At 46.9% G+C, this 23,026-nt stretch overlaps 2 protein-coding genes across 3 annotated transcripts in view; one reads left to right on the top strand and one right to left on the bottom strand.

The window, feature by feature from the left end:
* Positions 1–510: 510 nt before the first annotated feature.
* LOC8027085 (HIRA-interacting protein 3) lies at positions 511–20,639 on the bottom strand. 2 transcript variants are annotated; one of them, XM_029974507.3, is made up of 9 exons: positions 20,551–20,639; positions 18,603–18,753; positions 14,636–14,904; positions 12,017–12,381; positions 10,232–10,443; positions 8,483–8,707; positions 8,141–8,309; positions 6,143–6,223; positions 511–2,864 (listed from the first exon to the last, which is right to left on the bottom strand). In XM_029974507.3, the coding sequence occupies exons 1-9, from the start codon at positions 20,619–20,621 to the stop codon at positions 2,707–2,709; spliced, it is 1,701 nt and encodes a 566-aa protein (XP_029830367.2). In that variant the 5' UTR covers positions 20,622–20,639; the 3' UTR covers positions 511–2,706. The 2 variants fall into 2 exon arrangements, with proteins under 2 accessions (XP_029830367.2, XP_040359953.1); XM_040504019.2 differs by having other exon boundaries at positions 8,483–8,719; positions 20,551–20,628.
* A 1,331-nt stretch (positions 20,640–21,970) lies between these two features.
* Positions 21,971–23,026, top strand: part of LOC8027084 (TATA box-binding protein-associated factor, RNA polymerase I, subunit C) — a 28,719-nt gene continuing 27,663 nt past the window's right edge. Inside the window, exon 1 of the mRNA XM_042288816.1 lies at positions 21,971–21,989. The gene's annotated coding sequence lies outside the window, so the exon portion shown is untranslated. The remainder of the gene's footprint in view (positions 21,990–23,026) is intronic.

Below are 23,026 nucleotides of genomic sequence, written 5' to 3' on the forward strand. Positions count from 1 at the left end.
CTACGCATTGGTTTCTAGAGCAAAATGGGGGATAGGTGGTGCTTCCTTGAGTGCAATCAAAAGAGTGAATGTTTAAAGACGCGCTGCCCAAGACCAAGCGAAGGATGGCGCATGTATGTGGACACCTCTAGCAAATACATGAGCAAGGATACCACACTTCAGAATGGGTATGGTGCACATTTTGAACCAATCCTGCTTTTGGGCGCCATTTTCGTGACTACTTAGAGCTATTTGTCAAGGCCGTCTCCAAAATGTGATGAAAAGATTTTGTCTACTGCTGGTCCGTGCATCATTCAAAACAGTGTTACTTTTCCTTCTTTCAAAGCTCTCATTTGAACTTTAAGAAAATCTTTGTAAGAAAATTGGCCCAGCAAATCAATGTAAATGCAGAATTGCATTCCCAATCAGTCAAGCTTTTGGTCAACATTTCTCGGTCCGACGTGACACAGTTGGAGTTCCAACATGGCCACAGTTTCTAATGAGCTTCTTTTTTCTGGATTTATAAAACAATGAAGTTGTAGAACTTTTATTGGGATGCTGTCAGAGAGGGTTATGATATGATATCAGTATCAAAGCAATGTTCCCAGAAAATTGTCATAAGAGAAAACATTAGGTATTTGTGCGCAAGGCCATCCGACTAATTTCCTGATAATTTGACTAATTTCAAGCTTGAATTCTCAGGTGTGACAAAACTGTCTAATTCGAACTTGTAAAATGTTTTATACTAAAAAGTAGAAAAAAAAATATAATGAAGCACAGAAGTCCGACAGGTAAAAAAAAAAAGCTGGCAAGACGATTTGACAGTAACAAGTTGGTTTTGACCACTTTCATAAAATTTTTCACATGGCACCTTTAGGGCAATGCAAGCGTAAAGTGAATCGCATACACCGGTGACAATGAATGGCTCATTTCCCCCAGAAAAACTGCAAGTCCAAAAGGAATGACTGCTTTACAGTTACATGGTGGCCAGAATAGCTTGTAAAAACAGCATAATTCATGGAACAATTCAAACATGCTGACACTATTGTAAACTTTTAGCCTAAAAAAAAAAAAGAAACAGCAAAAATTAAATTTTCAAGTTCAATAGCTTTGGGAAAAGTTTTGTCCTCATATTTGGGTTATTAAAGTTCATTTATGTTAGTGCGTTTATAAAATTTCAAGGCAAATCGGAGACCACGAAATAAAGATGCCAGGTGCCCCTCTAAGCACCATTTTGAAACCATGACAAGATGTCCCACATGCCAATTTATGCAATTCAAATTTACCCTTTCAGCACTTCCCCAGGTGCCACACGGTCGCGGCTTAGGAAGACGACACCCTCTTTCGCGTTTTAAACGCAAGACTTGTGTATTTATGCGACGAGCCGTGTTGTGTTCGCAGAACTCGCAGGCGATCAGTCGGGCTTTTCTCGACTTCATTGCGTAAGTACAGCTGAGTAAGTTTGACTAGAGCCGCCGAATAGGCTATGCTTGGAGTATCGACGCCTTACTTCCCAATGTTCTTGTGGGCACCGCCATTTTGGTGCCTATTGCAAGGCAGGTACAACCGACAACCGTCGCAATCGGAAAACGCAACCTCCCAAGGTCTAGGTATGCTGACAGGAAGCTCAGATGACATCGATTGGCTTCATTGCGGACAGTCTTAACGTTTCTGGAGGACGGAACACTGTCTCCTGCAATCTCAGATAAATATTCAAGTTACTGGCAATTATGATTCTAGGGCACCAAAAGGGCTGAAACGTCGCTATTCTAAAGCACAGTTTATGCTGCGGCTCCAAGTTTGACAAGCGAGCACTTGGAAGCAAACTCGGGGTAGCGGTAAAAAACAGTCAACGCTCTTGTATGATTGGGCCTGGAGAAGTATGCGTTTGTCTTTTTCTTTTACCCGAAGTGAAAAAATTTTCTTCAGCCACAACCAACCTCGACAGATTGGAATGAGTCGCAGGGCCAAAGAAAACCCTACTTGGACAAAACAAAGTAAGTTGGCACGAAGCGCAAGTCGCTAAATGAAAAACATTAATGTTAAACACAGGCAAAACAATCTAAGAAACTCACAACTCTCATAGCTGGCATTTCGTCACATAACCACCTTTTAAAACCCTTTTTTAAAAGTTCAGTCAATACCACACTGAAGTTTCTCAATCTAAAAGCAAATTAAGAATAAAACTAAAGAAAAACAGAAAAATCAGTGAAGGTATAGTACCATAGTGAAAAATTCACCTTTTTTTGCACCGATCAATACCTGCCAACCAAAAAGGACAGGTAATGCAGGAGGGGTTCTTTAAAATAAAAAGTACAAATTAAAGTAACCTAAAAAAAAATATAAGAAACCCCACACCCGTCTGCACCACATGCAACGATGGAAGTAGTTGAACCACAATCGAAACTTACCCACCCCGCGTCGCCCCAACCCCATAAACCTACGTCCCAACACACCCTATGCATGTACAATATGTATACATTTCTTATAGTACAGTACATCATAAAAAACAACCATAAAAAATTAAAACGCCAGAAAAGCAAAGGAGAGAGGGAATGGGTTATGTACAAAAGAATGGGCGAAGACGCTGCCACCAAATCGGCAACATGCTCGCTGTACGCCACCAATCTGTCAGCCACATGCTGGCATTACGTCGGCGACACGCCGGCGGCACGTCGATGGCGCGCCGGCAACGGGCTGGCAATACCTTGGCCACCCGTTAGCCTGTCATTCGCTCTCCTCCTCGCTGTCGATGATGTCTTTTAACCTTGAGAAGACCTTGCGTGATTCGTCGGCAACCATCGACGACTCTTGGGAGATGTCTGGCGCCGCGCCATCCGTGAGCGGGCCCAGGGAACCCCTTGTGGTCCGTTTTGGCCTGCCCTCTGCACGGTGTTTTAAGCGGCTGTTGTTCGTGCCGCTCTTTGATTTACGTCCGAGCGGTGAGGTAGCCCGGTTACGACTGAAACGTGTCTTCGACTGTGCGTTTAGCGACTTGAACTTCCCGGGCGTCGAAAGTGGTCCTGAAGAGGCAACAAATGACTTGGAGTGTCACGCTGTTGTATGTCGCAATCCTGACAGTCGGTTGCGAAAGTTCCGGTAAAAAGTATGAGCGAATGCAAAAGCCGCTGCCGCCGCGATTTGGTGTAGAACAGGCGTCTGCTACATCCACCACTGCTGCCACAGCACCACCAAAATCGCAACCGGTGACAGCATGACACGTTTATGACGTCATCAGGCGGAAATCGAGGGACCACTTTTTTGGACGCGGTAAACACACCAGTCGGAGACACGTTCCAGGCACCATAATTTGGCTAACAGTTTCCCTCCAAGCGGAACGACTCCTCTTGTGATGTAACTGAACATTGCCACAGCCGAAATGTAACAGTAATTCCTCGTTATAACGAAATCGCTTGTTTTAAATTATCGCTTTTATCGAAGTTCAACGTGGTCCCGACCAAAACGCTTGCATTTTTAACCGGATCATTTGAAGTGTTTTGGTGGCCGACTACACTTCTTACAAAAGCCGCGATGCCGAAAGCATGCAAGCCTACATGGGGTTGCTTGGAGATCCTTGCGTTCCCTTCTCTTTCTCCAGCGAGGCCAACGGCAAACAAGAAAACGGAAAAAACAGGTGATGGAGGGCAGAACGCACAGAGTGCCGCTTTCAATGCCGATGCGCCGACGCGGGCAGGGTGCAGCAGCGCGGCGGGAGCAGCGTCCCCGTTCCGACGCTACTCAAGGCACCTGCAACAGATGCTGCCAGACTCCTGTCAGGATCGCGTCAAGGGAGCAATGCAGCCTGGGGGAGATCGTCCCTTCAGGAGCCCGACGTGTGCGCCTGCGGCGCACTACACACACACACACGTGCGTCGTATGGCAGATTGAGAGCGTTTACCGAAAGTCGCTTAGATCTGCGAGATTGAGAAAAGTGGCCGACCCAGGTCCGAAACCACCAAAGAATTCGACATTCCGGCATCGGCTGTTCGGCACTGTCCACCATTTTGCAGAACAAGCAAGGCGTTGGACGGGTTCAAGTAGTTTCTCATGCAAGATAAAGTGTGCCCACGATCCAAAGACGAAAGATAGCCAACTGCCTTGCGACCGTCAGATCTTCACTCGCAAGCACGCTTGCCGAGCAAGCGCACGATTCCCAGAGCTGCAACGATCTCTACGGGAGTGCGTGAAAACATGCTCGCAAAGCCACCGAGAATAACTGATTCGTTTGTGCTTGTCGATGCAGACGTTCCCGTTGTTGCTCTTGCCACGGCTGCTGCAATCCTAGACCTTGCGTGCGGCCAGGGTAAACACGAAGCAACGTCGGAGAGGTACCTCGGGAAACGCCAATGACTGCGGAGACGCAAACCATCCTAGGGCTGCTTCGAAACAAAGGGAGTGCAGCGGCGGTGACCGTATTCTTCCGATGCCTCCGGGCATCGGAAGAATACGGTCACCGCTGCTGCCGTCCGGGCATCGGATGAAATTATCGGCAAACTCCATTTAATTATTCTTTTACTCAGTAAAGCTGCTGCGAGATGTTCGCAAGTAAGGTTTGTTTGATTAAATATACGATCAGAAAAAATACAGTGGCTGCTGCCACTGCTTTTTTTTGGCTCTATCGCTTTTATAGAATTACCGCTTAAATTGAATTTTTTTGCCGTCCCGTCGACTTCGTCATAACGAGAGATTACTTTACATACTACAAGGACAAAATAATGCATTAACAAGTGCAACTCAATCTACCAACCAACAGACCAACCACAAATGTATGCTACTGAATTTTCTTGGCTGTCATTACACTAAGTCTGCAGAATCTTTCGAGAAGATATACCTACCGCAAAACACCGAGCTTGTGCCAACGTCACAATAAGCACCTACCCGATACTTTTAAATGTTCCAAAACTAAGCAAAGGACATATCAAGCGCCTAACCAAGACTTCTGATCCTACCTGGATAACTCATCAGCCACTTCTCTCAGCAACCCGTGCAAAGCAGTGAAGCCTTCCCTATCCCACGTTCCTTCCATTTTTGCTCTTGAACCTAACAGGCACCTATTTCCTAGTTTTTCTAGGTGACTTCCAAACTTTTGGTAAACGGTTGCTCCGTATTTTACGATAGCTAGACTGCAACGTCCTCGCATCTCATTTGCAAGAAACACTAAGCATATTAGCGCAATAGCCAAGAGTTCCCTGTAATAAGTCATGAAGCCACATGATCGCTTGGCTTCCAGGTTCTCACGTTGTAAATCCTGGGCTAGACTATACTTTATTCACAAAAAGGTAGCGTCAGACCCCAGTAAATATGGCTATATCTGCAAGCCAGCACTACAGAGGTATCCCAAGCAGTGCGCTATATATCTTAGAATGTGTGCCAAAACCACCACTTGAAAACATGCAAAGCCATTTCCCACTCATGTGCAGACGTTACCAGAAGACACTTACGCTTTGGGGCCGCTTTGCTATAAAACAGCTGCAAGTACAAATGCCAAAGGAAACTTTGCTTTAACATGGAAACCAAGAAAGGGGGTTAAACAAAACTGGAAGCTCTAAGAGACAGACAAGTCGAGAGCGTCCACACAAAGGACTAAAACTCCCCACATGTGAAATCAGTTAGGGTGGCCCAAACTCAAGCTATAACTATTTAGCTGATGACCAGTTCGCACTTTCCACTTTTCCCCCGCTTCCTCCTCTCCCTCCTTCTACCCTCTCCACCGTTGCAGGAGGATCTTCTGCCTTGCAGAATCTCAGATCTGGTCGTCGGCGTTTAAGTACTCATATGCTCTATTAAAAAAGCCTATTAGTTGTAATTATGGCAAGCACCAACAAACCCAAATGTTAGATAACTAGCAAGTTAGTTTCCCACACCTATGGCCAAACAGGTCTCTTGACCCAAACAATGCACTGAGCAACGAAACACTGGACGTGCTATGAACCTCTTTGATTGCAGCAGCGTTTTAGAGAGTCGTTTTTATAATATCGCCCTTTAAAAATATTCCAGAAAATTGAAAACGACAGATTGCTAAAGCACGTCTTTCGTCAACTCACAACGGCATTAAGAACAGCTGCACTCACGACTACGATTGGAAGCTTCACACACGCCTCCATAATACATACACTCTCGTAGTATGCATGGGCGTGCGGCAAACATTTAGGGAGATCTTTACCTGGCAGCGAGTCCACAACATTGGCTTCGTCCAAGCCTTGCAGAGCCTTGAGTTTCCTGCAGTTCTTCAAAGTCGGCTTGCCTGCAAATTTTGCACAACGCCGCTGCCATTTCTGACCGTCGCGATTACGAGGTCCTTATTTATTGCATCTTCAATGTGACTGACTGCCACTCCTCTCCTCAAAAATCAAAAAAAAAAATTCTTTAAAAAAAATGTTTTTATCTTTTTTTCATTTAAAGAACAGATTCCAATCCTTGCAATGTATAAAGGCTTGTTCAAACATTTGTCTCTCAGGGTGCCTCAGCACGATGCAACCCCCTGTCCCCCTTACGACGCGAGAACGCGCTGCCACAATGGAGCCATCTACAAAGTATGTACAGTAAAACCTCGTTATAACAAAGTTGAAGGAGCGATCGTAATTATTTCGTTATAACCATTAGTTTGTTATAGCCAATGTCTATTTCTTCCCTATTAGCATGCAAGGAGAATTATGATTGCTTTGTTATATCCATTAGTTTGTTATATCCCATTTTGTTATAACGAGGTTTTACTGTAGCTCTAGAACTGCCTATAACTAGACCGAAGGCTTTGCAGTACCATTGATGAGAATTAAAATTATCTCGAGCCCTCAGTGAAAAAATGTTCCTGAAAGGGGTACTCCGGCGTTTCCTTCATGGTCCCCGATCTGCCTGAAAATTTCCTAAACACACAAACACGCACCGCTGAAATAGTAACCCAAATATTAGGCCAAAATAATTTTTTTTTTTTGCAAAGTTACTAAATTTATAATCAAATTGAGGCGACAACCAAAAAGTGCTGCCAGCGGCAGGCAAGGTTTTTTCCCAGCTGATTATGAGCAGTTTCATGGTGTCAGATTAATATCTTGGAAGCTCGCTCCAGCACCCGCACAGCTGCACGATGTTCAAAGGCTTGGCGCATTTAACTTTTCAAGACCACCCGCTCGACCGGCATCCTTTTCATTTGCCAATATCACAATAACTGTTCCGAATTTTGCGATACTAAATATGGCATACTCGAAATGGTAAAAGCCAGGGATTCTGAAAATATAGTTAGTTGGGGCAGCTCAAAGAATCGCCGCAGTACCCATTTAAAAGGTATAACAAATTTACGCACAGATTGTACCAGTGTGCTCTCCCGTCGTGTGCGGTTACTACGCAAATCTGAGAACCAGCCTTCGGCCGCCCTGCCGTTAAACGCGACGTAAAACGAAGATTAAACTTTCGGACGAGTCATACCAGACGCCACAGATGCTTGCCACCACTACGGTGCTTGCAATGCGTCTCCGACTGGTGTGCTTTTCAAAAAAGTGCTACCTCGATTTCCGCCCAATGACGTCACACGAGTTTCATGCCGTCACTGGCCCCAATCCTAGCAGATGTTGCTCTCCAGCTTCACAAGCATCAAAAGCTTCGGCAGCCAGAAGTAGAGGTCAGCATTTCAGGTCGCCCTTGCGGAACCTCACCCTCACAGCCACACTCACATAAGCCCCTCACTCACCCTCATCCTCAAAGTCACTCACCTTCAGCCCTTCACTCGCCCTCACTGAACCTCACGCCCTCATGGCCCTCACGCACTCAAAACCCTCATATCCCTCACGCACTCACTCACAGCCCTCACTCACCCCCACACTCATGAATTCCTGAATTTCCGGGGTTCAGAAACTCACTCACCCTCACCTCACCTGTGCAGATGAGGGTCAGTGAGGGCTCTCATGAGTGAGGTTTGCCGAGGTATGGCCAGGAGTTGGAACTTCATGACGACGGCGACAATTGCATTCGTTGGTGTTTTTTGTCGGGACTTCTACGCCCAAACGCCGGGGCTACGACGTCAGACAGCGTGGCACGCCGGCTTTCGTGACAACTTCGGGACCGCTTTCGGCGTACGGGCGAGGTGGGACGCTAAACACACCAATCGGAGACGCGTTCCACGCGCCGTAGTCGCCGCTGAAGCGTTTGCCGCGAGTTTCCAGGAGGTCACCTTTGAGGCCCGCCTTCTCGAGAACATCCAGCAGCTTCGCTGCCTTGACCTGCACAGAGTCCGTTGGTTCCAAGAGCCGAACGTAGGAGACCCGGAGTCCCGCCGCCGCGATGCACCGCATCAACCTTGCCACCTGCGGTGCCTCCGCCGACTGCGGTTTGGATGCCGGCTAGACGTCGGCGAGAAAAGGATGCGTCAGTTATTCTTGTCTTGGTGCCCATGTAAGTATACGGCGCACTTTCAACAGACCAAACGTGCAAGGCCGAAAGAAATGGCGGGAACAGTAGCTACGGATCCGGCTGTATAGTACATACTACGTCGGACAAAGAAAGGGTAGCCCACCTTCCGTCGTTTTTTGGCCGGTGCTCCGTCGCTTCGCCGCCTCTCCACGTCTTCCAGCTTCCGCTCCAGATCCGACAGGGTGTTGGTGTTGTTGGTGCCATCGTTGCCCTCGCTGTTCCGGACGGCCGGCGGAGCCGCCGTGGCCGCTCCGCGATTCCGTAGTTCCGAGAGGGGCTCGTCGTCGCTCGAGTCGAAGATGCTCTTCGCCGTGACCTTCTCTCTCGCCTGTAGGCCCGACCGCGACAGCGGTGCGGGTGAGAAGAAAAGGAAACGAACACCCTTGTCTTCAACATCCGCCCATTTCTGCCTATAGCTATAGCCTGTATCAGGTTAAAAAAAGGAGGGCAACCCACCCCCATAGACCTCTCTGCTAAATGATTGGTTGTTTTCTCCTGTCCAGCATTCACTTCGCTAAAACGACAAAAGTAGAGTCCTTTTTTTTTCTTTTTTCTTGGAGCGTGGCCTACTTTTTTTTATCCCGCAACAGACCGTAGGGTTCTGTGAGCAAGGGGTTTATTTTTCCCCGCAGATTAGATGTTGTTTCCCCAACATGTGTATTTGGCGTAAACAAAAAAGCAGTTATTGGGGCTTATGTTGAAGAAAACGGCACACAGTCGTGGGATTCCTAAACTCTCGGGGAACATGCGCGTGAGCAGAATGATCTGAAAATGTCATGGCACTGATAGGAGACAGGAATGAGACAGGGGGTGGCATTCCCAAAAAAAGAATCAGACTCGCGGATAGTTTGGCATGAGCCGTGCTGTGGATAGGAACAAAATAAGGCTGTACTGTTGAGACCGGTTATACCGAGGTCGGTTAGAACGAAATAGCGGCTACAGTGAAGCGATCACAATTTCCCATTCTCGTTTGCACTTTTTGAATGCATTTGTGTCCGTTTTTAGCGAAGGAAATTCAGCGGCTCCCGCGGATACAGCGAAAAGAAATTTTGTGATAATTTACAAAAATAATAAAATTCGGAAAGTTTACTAGGTCTCTGACCACCGCACTTTGCTGCCATGGCCAAAAAGCCACCCAGAACAGGCTGCAGAAGGTGCTGGAAAGGCCACTGGCGGCAGTCTCTGCAACGTTGTCTGCTTCCTACTCCCTATTTGGGAAGCGGCTTTACCGCACTGCACGTGGAGAAGCCGTCACGGAATGCCGATAGGGGCGTTTGGAGCGCTAGCAACAACGTTCTGGCGGGGATGACGGAGAGAGCCTAGATTTAACAGAGGAGCAGTAAGTACGCCTGCATTTGATTTTCGCGTGGCCAGTGTGGCGAGGAAACTGGGCGGAGAGGCGGACACGTTTGCAGAAGGTGAACGCTTTTGAGTTTTTACTCCTTGTATGCTGCAGCTCGTATTGCAAACGCGGCCCCCAAACCACGTGACCCCGATCAAGCAGTTGCCCCATCTCTTAAATCTAGGCTCCCTATACCGACGACAAACAAGTTTAAGCGCGAACTCGGTGCCGTATGCGCTTCTTTGTTCGCTTCGTGATCCATCTCAGCGACTGGTCTTTGAGGTCGCCTTGTGTGGAAATCTACTTCGCTCAAGCACCGATTCAGCGAATCATCGCCGCTCAATGATGAAGAGTCCTGGCACTGCCAGCACCTCAACGGGGAAGACGGAGGCAATCTCTTTGAATCAAAAGCCAGCCATCCTCGACGGAGTGCACATAAACGTAAAGAATGCCGCCCTCGACGGCGCTTTGGGTGCGGGTTCTACCTTGTTACAGATAGGAACCCCTTACCTTTTTGGGGGCAACGACACGCCGTCTCCTCGTGGGCAGCCGCTTGCGGGGGGTGGCCTCGTCGCCCGCGTCCGAGTCCTCGCTCCTGGGCCGGACCATGACCCAGCCGCCGGACTTTGTCTTGGTGAACTTGAGCGTGAACAGCGGCATGTCGTCCACGCTCTTTGGACCCTTGCTGTTGTTGCTGTCCTCCGGGGAGGCCTTCTGCCCGCCTGCACAGCGAATGCCTTCACGTGTGGACGGCCGAACTACTCCCGCGAGTTATGTCTCGACGCTACTCTTACTGAGGAAAACAAAAAAAAATGATGCCGAAACGGCCGTTGTGGTTACACCAATTCTCGACGAAATGCGTTTGCATTTGGCACGGGGGACTCTGCGAAAAATGGGAATTCCGACCTCACAACATTCCGCAAACTGCTGTCTTCGGAGAGCGGGTCTGTCCTCCCGGGCGTTGGCGGTTTCAGATGGAGCCACCGCAGCTTCCCACGATCGCCTTCTCATTTAGCACTTAATTGGGCCCATGCTGCGGTGCCATGGTGCCGCTAACAACATTAACTGCAATGAGCCCTTCTTGAAAGCGAGTCAAGTTAGCCTGACCGAACACACCGCCCAAGAAAACTGCTGCAGACCGCGCACGAGCCACGGCTGTATGCAAGCGCCAGTCGGCAAGCGTGCTGACAAAGCATTTAAAAAAACTCAAAAACATTTGAAACCAGGAATAAACAGAAAGTGTAACTAGCACCTTTGGCATCCTATGAAAGCACTTTACTTTCTGCATCACTAGTGCTGTTGACCGTACGTGGTAAACCAACCGTTGCAAACAGTCCGAAACTAAAATTGTAAGCAGTGATAGGGTGCAGGTGAGCTGGTAATTAATCAACATCTTGAATGGTGTTGAGATTTTGTTATGTTCGTCCGTTTTTTTATTGTTCCCCATCTCAGGGTCTACAACATGTTGAAACTAAAGATTTGCTATGATCGCACGATGTCTGGTACCAAAAAAATGAAAGATGTTTACAATTCTCTGTAATGCGAAATTAGAGTGCAGCTCTTGAGGAGGAGGAGGGGAGGGTATGCCCCTTCTCCCCCTCCCATCTAGAAAAATTTTTTCGCTAAATTCCCTGCTAAATTTAGCAAACATTTCTCACTATATTTAGCGGGGAAATTGACGTCACGTGACCTCAACACTAGGTTTGTGCGAATATTCGAAATTTCAAATGGTAGTCTCGAATAATACACTATTCGATATTCGCTTTAAGAAAAACTGCACTATTCGCGTTTTTCGAAGTGTTGATTGCAGAGGGTTAGCCCCGTCAAGTGCGCTTCTTACAGAGCACCGATGCACTGTGGAGAAGCGATACTTGCAGAAGTGAGCTCCGCGGGTGTTGCTTCTCTGCATTACATCGGCGCTCAGTAAGAAGCCCACTCAACGGGGGAACCCGCCGCGTCGTAAAGGTAAAGGCAGAGCTTGGCAGAAAACAAACGTAAAAATGGTCAAACAGATAATGAATTCCAGTAAACATGAAGCTGAAAACTTCACAACCTATTATCTTCCATCTATGTAGCATCAGATTTCGGCCGTAAACTGCAGGAAGCACTGGCTAGGACTCATCCACACAATCTGATTATTTAGCAGCCTAATCTAAGAAACCCATCCAAATCATGTGCCCTAGACTTCGCAACTCTAAGGAGACATACACAAACTAATTTGCGGCAAACGGTTCTTAACCACCCGCGCCGTCTAAACAGCCGCACAACAAATTCGAGGCTTCCACTTCTACTCACGTTTACTTTTCGTGCCCACGTTGCTGTTGCTTGCACCGGCGGCTTTGCTGTTGCTTTTGCCATTGTTTTTTCTGCTAAACTTCCGTTTGTTGTTGCTGTTGCCGGTGTTTTTGCCGCTGTTGCCGACGCTCTTCGTCGCCGGTGTCTGGGCGACCGACTCCGTCTTGGCGGCGTCTGCGGACACGCGGCTCACGTCCCGCTGGTCCTCCGTGAGTCTCGAGTTAATCTCTCCGTCCTCCGAGGTTCGCCGCGGCGACTCCGCGGAGACGGGCGACTCCGCGATCATCAGCTTCCCTTCGGAGTCAGAGTCGGACGCGTCACAGGGAAGCTCCATGGTGGGGAATACCAGGGGCCTCGGGGGCGTTCTGCACAGTTCCAAGGTCGTTCACACAGCTCAAGGTCGTTCACAGATTTCTACGCTCGAAGTCTCAATCAAAATGACCCAAACCAGCGATAACCCTCGCCAAGCACTACCGATGCGACAAATGCACTAAACCGAAGACTGTTGTAACCAAACACAATAGACCATTTGCTAAATCCCCCAAGCGCTCCGGCCCGCACTCGAGGAATCATGGGAATGGTGTTCCCTCAGCTCCCTAGTGATCAGTAATTTCGACCAATTCCACGGTTACACAGTTGTACATGTAATTCGGAGTCACCCTGAACAAGCGTCATAAAGAGCCCAAGGACCTGTCATAAACATTTTAGCATTTCTTGTCAATGCCAGTGTTTTCGATACCACCCTTCAACCTGGCTGAGCTGCAGAAATTTTACATTATTATGATTCTCGTACAGCTTCAAAGACGCTGATATTAAGTTAGAAATGCTAAAAATGTTATAAACAGCTCCGCTGACTTCGAGCTAAATCCTGGTTTTGGTTGTTGAGAATTCTTGCCTTTTCGAGGAATTCCTGCTGAAACAACAATCACGAGAATGATAATATTGTAAGAGATTTCCGCAGCTCAGCCAGGTTGAAAGGTGGATCGCATGCATGGTATCGAAAACGCTGACATTAACGAGACATTTTAAAAGTGACATGACAGGTCCTTGGGCCCTATACGACGTTTGTTCAGGGTGACTCCCAATTACACTCAAAACTGTGTCACCACGGAATTGGGTGAAATTAAGGACCACTAGGGGGCTGAAGGAACACCGTTCCCATGATTCCTTGAGTGCTCGCTACTTGGGGGATTAAAGGAGCTGTGCAACAATTTCAGGGCTTTGCTTAAATAATTGTGGAAGTTGATGCCTGACACTTCTGCAGTGAACTACAGAAAACAGATTTTGCCTGGATACCCTAGTTTTTACTTAAAAAAATGAAAAAGATCCAGGTTTTTGCCGCCTCTCAACTCGTGCATCGTCTTCCGGGTCACGTGCACAGTGACGTCACTAGAGTAGGCGCGGAGTTCCGGAAAAGTTCTCTCTTTAGAGCCATCAGCGAGCAGCGAGAACTCATCCGCTCGCGAACGCGTGACCACCCGTCCTTGCCCGTCCGGCGCTGTCCCCCTCCTCCTCCGGCTTCTGGCGGCTGTTCGCGGTTTTGTAAACCTAGGATAGATGGCGCCACTAAAACTCCGTATAATAAAAGTTTTGTCGATGATACCAGGGTTTTGACGCATTTATATATATGTTGGAACGACAAGATTTATAAAAAAAGTTACCTTTTATCGAGCAGGTATTCGCACAACTTGCTATCTTTCTTACAACGACCCAAGTGACGTCACGCCGCTTGTTTCTCATGGCCGCCGCTCGTGGCTGCAGGTCGGGAAATATTCCAAGTTTTGCCTCGCTATTACGCGGTGGAATCGCAACATTGCGATGAAAGGAGGTGTGTTTTCTGCCATTTGTAACACAGTGAACAATATCAAAAGCAGAAAATGCCAATTCTTTCAACGTTAAAATCGTTGCACAGCTCCTTTAAGCAAATGGTCTATTCATATGAAAATTTAGAAAATTCCTTCGTCAACAATAAATAAAACACATGTGGCTTTGGTGCCAACTGCTCCTGCGCTCGTTTTGCCAATTTTTTTATCTTCTCTACACATCATGATGTGTACGAAACTACTAAGGCTCATAAACTTCCGAATTTTATACATTCTCCGAAATTATTCTAAATTTCATACCAGCAAATATGAAGCAATGAAAATAAATAGCATCACCGAGTACATCTAGTCAATACAAATCCAATGGCAAGTATATGGTAGTGACCTCAAAATAGCCTTCCTTCCCAAAATATCAAACCGAGCAGAAAAGCACCAGGAAATTTCTGTTTACCTTAACTTGTAATAAGGAAGGTCACCTATAAGGTTCACACAAGGGATAAGTCACTGTACCCTAGTTTTCTTTATACTCCACATCAACTATATTGCACTATGTTGTCAAGGCTAGTGTGGCTTCCACGATGCTACAACATGAATTTCTCTAGCATTCGCACATGCTCGCGCAAAAAGCTTCGACATCATCGAAGCACTGCAAAAGCCACGTCAGCCTCGACAACGTAGCCTCACGAAACAGCCAGCGACGAGTATGGGTTAGGCGGAGCCGTCAATGCTAAGGGCACTCGCCAGGTGGCCCTAGCGGCCACCCAATTCGAAGGACTTGACTATATTCCAGCCTCACTTTCGTTCCTGCGCTTGAGGGGACCTGGGCTTGTGTGTGCGCACCCCTAGCGTCTCCTTGACCGCACGGATTACGTCGTCGTCGTCGGAATCGCTGCTCGACACGACTGCACCCTGCGTGTTCCGTGACGCCGGGCCCTTGAACGGGGAGTCCGCATCGTCTGGGCGGCAGTTCCCGTTCTGCGGGGGAGGGGACGGGGAGCACGGGGAGTAAAGGTCCCCCTCCAGGGCCTCGGACACGTCGTCCATGCGACCAAGCTTGTCGCAGTCCTGCGGGAAAGAGAGGAGGGCCGACATGCTCAGAGGGGATAGCGACAAGGTTCCTTTTAAATGGATACTACAACAAAATTTTGGCGCTTATTTCTGTCTATTCGTGTTCAAGGGAGCAGTATCACATCAGACGTGCCAATCTCTCGTTGAAAAAGGCACGAAAAGGAATTTTAGAATTAATCAAACGATTAGCAAAGAGCACCTGATGAATGTAGCCGACACATCATTTGTAATGCCCGTCTAGGGACCTTGACAGGTAATGACGATGTCTGTCTCGCCACCGGCCACCACGACAGAAGAGGGGAAGGTGGAACTCCCCTCTTCCCGAGACTCTCTTTTGTGTATCTCAGACGTCGCTATAGTCCCTTACAAGGTTATAGAAGGTTAACTTGTCACTGAAAATTCGTACAGAAGCAGCTTTGGGGTTAGTTGTGGTGGTCCGATCGCTGGTGTGCTTCGGCCGCTTCAATGGCTGGAACAGCTAGGACATCCTCTCGAGGTAAGCCTTGCCGCAGCTTCGCTCGTCCTGAGACAATCTACGTCACGATTGCGGCAGATGTTAGGTTCTCTCCGTTGGCCGCTCTCCAAGCGCTTGCCACAGTGGGCCGTATATATAGAAAAATAGAGTCATCAGGCTCAAAATACAAACGTGCGATTGTCATTTACGGATATTCTGGATCATATTCAGCCAATTTCATCGAAGTGTCCTTTTAAAGGGTTGACTCAAGAGTTTCTGTGCTTGTAGTAAATATTGCTTAGAATTACCTCTCGACATTCATAACCTATGAAACATGTGTTCTTTTTTTTCTCTCCAAGCGATGGCAGGCACAGAAAAAACACTGAAGAAACGAGCAACGTTCACCTCCTTGACTCGCAGCAAAAACAAGAGACGACATGCACTGAAGCCGATTAAAGGGACACTGACACCCCCCCAAGAAAGTTGTTTTCATTTTTTGCCAGGCGATTTATAATGGTGTCGGAATACTACCCAATTAATATTTTGCTACAGAGTCCCATATTTTTTTAATAAAGCCAAAAAACGCAACTGCTCGAAACTGAAACCGAAACCCACGCACCGCACCGAGATGTGGAGAGGAGAGAGTAAGTGGCGGAAGCCACGTGGCTACACCTGACCGTGCGTTTTTTGTTGTTTCTTTTTTCTCTTCTGGGTACAGTAGACGAAATGCGTTTGGGATCCATTCGCCATGCGATTCCTTTGCAGTTATGTTTGTTCCGCTCGCTGTTCTGTACTTCAAGATTAGTTGTTTTGCACATTTAAGTGTTGGCAATTAGTAGTGAGTGCCCGTGGGGAATCCCGGTGATCGGCCCCGAAAAGAATACTCCCAAGGTGCCTTCACATCTGAAAGTGGCATTGTGGGGCAGAGGTGTCGAAAATGGAATCCGACACCATTTAGTTCAGCATGTATCGTCCACAACAATTGTTTTTTTTTTCAGTGATAATTGTAAAAAAAAAAAGAAATGTAAACATCGCAAAATATTTGAAAAAAAAAAAGAAGGTACGCCCACACTATGGATTGAACCCGTGTTCGCTGCGTGTGAAGCGGACGTCTTTCCACTGAGCTGCTCAAGGAACTCTTCGTTCGTAGTAATGCATCCGGTCGACCGTATTTCGGAAAGTTTGCTGCCGATTTCCCTCCAGTATATGCATTCCTGGCTTGAAGTCGGGCAGCACCACGCATTGGCCACATTCGCACCAAGTAAAGAAACCGTCTTAATTACAAAAGCGCGAAGGACAAGGACAGGACAAAGAATGAACAGGACAAGCGCTTACTAACAACTGATTGTTTAATGCTTAATAAGAGAAAGACGACAATGAGAGGAGATTTAATAAATTAAAATTCCAATGTTTTCCCACGTAAAATGATTAAAAATTATTTGAGAAAAATTAGGACTGATAGAAAATAAAATTAAAGAAACCGTACGCGTGCGTATTCAACTCAATGTACGCACTTCATGCTTGACGTTTGAGCGGGCGATGTTTTCAGCCACGAGAAGGAACGACAACTCGGCGACATCTTCGTGCAATCGGCTTGCTGGTCGGGCGTGTCGTACGGGATGATATCAATTCTTTTTATCGGTCCAAAATTCCTCTTTCGAAGGAAAACAAAATTTGCCGGTACTGTGAACAACAGTTCTGAAGTAGAGGTCCCACGCCCGTCGTCCGCTGCCACCCGCTTGTCGTACGGAACGTGAAACGACACTTTGTTGAGAATTAAGCAGTGAACGCACAAAATGCTTCCGGTTGTCTGTGCAACCTTTTTTTTTTTTTTTCAGTCAATGTATTTGCAGCTTTTTGGAAGCCACAAAAAATGGGCTTCATATTTTTTCTATTTTTAGTATTGACTGTGTGCGTTCAATGGCCCACGACTTTCATTAAATTTGGTGGTCGCGTCGAAACCTTTGAAAACGGCCCGTGAACACGAAAAAGAGAGTGAGCGCGACTCAAACCGACCAGTTCTCGATCGGTGGTTTTCGGGCGGAAAGAAACCGAATTTTGAGCCGCAAATTGTGTTCTGGGTAGTTGGGTTCTCATATGTCACATACAACTAAAAATCTCGGCGAGCATAAATACTCTGTCAGTGTCCCTTTAAATGCTGCAAATTTTCACCATAGCCATGGCAAAGCACGGGACACGTGCTGAGTTCCACATTGTTAACGTTCTGCCATTCCCGTCACCGCTGTGATTGGGCACGAGCCACCACGCGAATGCGTGTCGCGGCATTAATTATTGCGAGCCCAAATCAAATGCTCGCGAAGTGCTTGTGCCCACTGTATGAGCGGCGTTTAAATATCGTCACTGCGAGACTAGCAAAACTCGATGACGAAATCCTGGGGATCGCATTGTTGACAACGCCAAGGGCGCAATTGTTGACGACGCCAGCAGCACAAACATCTGTTGCCGTTTGTACCGAATGCGTCGTGGCATCTCCAATGATTACACATGTGCAGCAGAAGCAGATGCTAAAATTTGCAATAAAAATTTTGCATGCCTGCACAAAGGCAGTGTCTTTTATGCATGTCTAAAGTATAATGACATCGTTAAAAATTTAATGATGGAAAAGTTTAGAGAGGGCTTCTTGTATAATGTACGGCGTGACACGCGGTTTGTAGCCAGTGAAAACAAAAGGACTTTTAATATGTGTGTGGCACAAGAACAACTATTGCCTTTTGCAGGTTAAGAACAGCGGGGCAAGATCCTCCCCACAATGCGCTCAGTTCTTTCCACTTCAGTAGAGCAAATGCTGAAGGAGTAAACCATCAATCGTGGCAGACAGCTTTCTGGCAGGGCCTTGTTTTGCCTGTTATTCTAAACCTGCAGCAGACTATAGTGTACAACAGCTATCTGATATACAGACAATAGGAGTTGAAACACGGGATCCAGACTTTTGCGGCGTCCGCGGTCCCCCACAAGCTTCATCATCTCTCAATTTATCAAATAGTCAAAAGTATCGAACCTCAACTTGGCATTCCATTCCTAGTTTGGACCTTTCCAAAAACCTGCAGGTATGCCAAAGAAGCACAAAGGACTGTCTCAGCCCACACTGTCCGCGACAGTACATCCTTGGTAGAATGTAACATGCAATAAAGATTGCCGTATCAAAGCAGAACTGTCCGACCGACCCAATCAAAAGGCACTGTTTGTGACGGAAAGCACGGGAAGCAAACAATGTCATCACCTGGTCCGTATTGCTGCAGTCGACCACATTCTCAAATTCCTTGAAGACGGTTGTGACGATGGAGGCAAAAACTTCGCGGTTTTCGGAAGACAGGTGTTTCACTTTCAGCTCGTCCGTGTAAAGCGTACGGAGCTGGCGGATTGTGAGCATGCTGCAAAAACACAAACAAAAAAAGCATTCATCAGCGTGACTGCACAGCGTGCCCGAACATCAGTCCACACGCAGCAACCGACCAGCATGACGCGTGGTAGACCGCGAACGTTGTAAAAGGAGACGTTCATTTATGCAGGTACTGTTAAAGAGTGTATCGTTTAGACAGCCCCATTAACGATACCAGACAGTGATTCTATACGTACACAAAGGCTCCAGCAGGGTATCGGGTATTGTTACCAGAGTTATCGGAAGAACCTATAAAACTCTCTATTGCGCTTAGCATGAAGGACATTCCAACATCTGCAAAGCTGAAATAACTGCAACGAAATGAAGGGCAGTTTTCTGGCTCGCTCAATAAGCACACATCTTTCCAAAATTACGCCCGACGGCTCTGATCACCCGAGCGCATGGTACAGTCGGCTGTGTAGCTGGCAGTACTGATGATGACCTGCCACAAACGTGAGGTAACTTTGCTACAATGACCCTTAATTGCTTCTATGGGCCTCCACAATCACAATTAAAAAACTGATGCATCATTCGATAAGACCTATATCTAATAAGCTACGAACCGGGCGCATTCTGTAATGGACTCCACAAAGTTCCCTTTGAATCAGACAGAAATGCCATCGTTGACTTATAGCTGTCACCTGCCCCTTGGGAATACGAGTTTGCTCTGTTGGCCAATGATGCTGGCTCAGAAACCGAAGGACAACGATCACTATACCCCGTTCACCCCTAAGCTGACAGTGCGGTGTGAGCTACAAGCTTGTTGCACCACTCAACCACCTCCTTTCATCACCAGACTCAGCTTCTGGCATGTGGGTATGGGCAGGAGCGTGATCATGTGGCGGAAGATAGACATACGACTGCTCCAATCAGCACATAGCGTCTACCACACTGCCAGCTTAAGGGTGAACGAAGTATAGTACTGCTTCTGCAACAGTACTGGTGATCAATAGTTTTGAAGCAAATTGGTGTCAAACAAGCACAAGTGTTAGAACTGAGAAGGACAGTTTAGGTACATTAAAGCACCGATTTTTGACGAGCTCAGTGGGAGACCTTTTTCCTACTATTACAAACTAAAGACTGAAAGTGAATTTTTCTTTTTAGTAGAAAGAAAAAGATTTTTGAAGGCATATATTATGCAACTGTCCACGAACAAAGGCCAACCTTAAGCATGGGTTAGTCCTTTTATTTTTTCTCCTATCACAAAGGTGATGAAATATGGTTAGACAATGCTCTAGAACGTTGTTCATTTTTTATTTTATTATTCTTTCCCCTCCCACAAAAATCATGCTACCTACGTGGCTACGTTTTCTCGCGTTTGACGAAAACAAGCTCGAACAATCTCGACAGCTCGAACCCCTGAAAAAACGCAAATGCTTGATCGAACGTTCTGGACAAGCGAAACCTTTGAAGTCGTCACGATAATTAGCATGCACGCTTCTTCAAAAGAGTTGGCGTCACTCCCGAAAGTAGATCAACACGGAGACAGCTCACGACACAAAAACCACGCACACATATTTTCCGCCCGTTTTCGCAGGTCTCTAAAGTTAGAGCATGTGGGGCCAGCTCATGAATCGAGGTATTTGAATAGATTACGTTAAAAACACGAGTAACATCGCACAAATCAACGTTAAAAGGAGCGATAGCCCCAATAATGCCAACATATGAGGCTACGCGGTTTGGCGGCTGCTCGGTCCGTATTCGGACACTATATGCGCACAAGCACTAGGGTATTGAGTGGACACTTTGGATAAAATTTGAAAGTAGTTTGTAAGAGCGTTGTTCGTACCCATAGTCGCGTCGTTCCCGAAAAATACGACGAACAAATTCTAGCATACTACTGGCGCTGACCGCCGCCATTGCTATTCCCGCGCAAGGGACATTATTCGCCATCTATTGTTTGATAATCGCTTGGCAGCTAAGTGGGGTTTTACTAGAAGATAATAAACTATACATTATTTCTGTACTAAATAGAAATGTCGATTAAAGTTTGAGTTTTTAATTTTAGACAAAAACACACCGTGGTTTTGATTTGGCAAAAGGTGGCGGAACCAGCGGCACTGGTTCGAGGTGGGTTTTAGTGATCTAAGTTTCGGTTCCGTTTCTTACGTGGTCTACGTTGCTCGATAAAAAAATTGTCTTAGTAACAGTATCCTTTTTTTATTTGTCGTACTGAGAGCCTAATATCAGATTGTTGCAGACGAAAGTTTCATTCCAACCCCGTACGAGAAACGCGCGTGACAACTTGTCAAGAACCATCTAGCAACGCTGAAAATGCGTTCGGAAAGGTAACCTTCTCCTCTGTAGTGTATGCAGAGTAACAACGCACGTTCGAAATAAGCTGGCCATGTGGTTGTGTGTTTGGTGAACGAAGCAAATTTTAAGTAACTCTAGAGTTTGCAAAACTGACTCTCTGCTCACCGAAAACAAAATAGTAACAATTGAACGCGCAAGTGGCGCAAGTAGCATGGCGCTTTCGACAACAGCGTGGAACTCAAAATGTGTACTGACCCGTTTTCCTTTAACGCTGTGAAGTCTTTAACGCTGGTTCAACGCCAAAGCAAACAAAGCGCAGACAACGTTCGAGTGCGTCAGAGGAGGGAAGTGACACTGGATGCAATGGGCAGGCCGTCCAAAATTGCGAGAACGTTTGCTGGCGTTCAAGCGGTATCCGAAATGTGCGGAACATTTGAATGCGTTACTATGCCTTTCTCACATTAGGTACTACAATGAACGAACTGCCGAAAGTTTTGCCCATTTGGACGAACGCGGCTGAGCAGGGTTTAGCGGATCTGAAAGTCTTCGCCGTCGACTCAAGACTGCATCCCGATTATGGAGGAGCAGGGGTGGACGTTTCGGTGGACGGGCGCGGGGACATTCAGTGCACCGCCCTCAAGCACCACGACGCCAAATCCACCCGGTTGTGCGCCAGGAACATTACGTTACCGTTTGGTCTGCCGAACACCGGTAAGTGTTTTTTTTGTTTTTTGTTTTTTTTGTGGAACTTGTCATTTTGTTGAAACTCGTTTCGTGGACAACTCTTCATGGACACACGTTTCGTCGACACGATCGTTTCAACGATACTCGTTGCGCGAATTGCACGCTGTGGGGAGATTTCGTCACGCGTGTATCACTGGGATCCGCGTTCACCCCCCCCCCCCCCCCCTCACACACATGCACGCACGCACGCACGCACGCATAAAGAAGGGGCAAAACACTCTTTGCAAGGTGTGTACCTTGTTTGTTTTCTAGCATTATTTTGCACAAAAACACTGGCGATGTGCATTATGCAAAAAAAAAAAATGTATAAAGTGGACGAGCATTTGACCAACCTCAACTCTTCACAGCAAAACAAACTTGCCTAACTTTTCGTCTACTTTCGTTCGCCTCTCATCTGTCATTCTCTTTCTCGTTATTTCTCTCGAAACTACCAATGTAAGCGCTTACGATTTGCCGCGCTCTGCTCCCGCCTTTAACCCCCTGCGTGACCCTGACGCTGCCACGCCCTCTGTGTGAGAAGCTGACGACGGTCTTGCTTGCTCGGATTGGAGGGACAATGTCTAGAGGCAAATGCCGCCAGCCTTTAGACCTACCTCGTACCCTTTCAATCGGAGCCCAACACTCTAACGTCATCGCACCCTCTGCGTAAAAAGTGCCGAGACCTGTTAATTTTCCTAACACTCGTATAAAATCATCCATTAACTGAAACTCTACGAAAGTAAAAAAATTCAGAATTTACCGCTCGATTCCAAGCCCAATGGCATGCAGTACCTTTGTTAGACATGTGGGAAACCGGCATTCTTGTCCGCATCCCTCCATCGCATGTGCAATTTTGGTTCTCCTGTTTGTGAGCAGTGTAGGGTGGTTTCACGTGGCATACTTCCAATTCAAAACCGTGCCAGATGATGTATTGATGAACTTTTACCTTACGTCTTTGTATGTGCGGAAGGACTGTTTTCCTGCTCGCTTGAGCCCTAGTGTGTTGTGATAGACTGCGTCTGCCGGAGTAGTCGACGACACAAAGGAACATTCTCCAATACTCGAGTATGGACCGGTCTGTATTCGGAGTGCAGACGAGCCTGCGCTCCAGAAGTCGACACGCATGGCCAAATTTGCCTCAGTAAATGCCATCAGAACGAAAAAGACAAACAATAGAATGTGCATGGGTTTATGTGGCCAAAATACATCTCCGATAGTACTCACTGAGTTATAGAGTTGTGCAAATATTCAAATTTTTGAGTAGTAGTTTAGAATAATGAGCTATT

This window comes from Ixodes scapularis, unplaced genomic scaffold (assembly GCF_016920785.2).
Source record: "Ixodes scapularis isolate PalLabHiFi unplaced genomic scaffold, ASM1692078v2 PGA_scaffold11__112_contigs__length_91849675, whole genome shotgun sequence".
NCBI lineage: Eukaryota > Metazoa > Arthropoda > Arachnida > Ixodida > Ixodidae > Ixodes > Ixodes scapularis.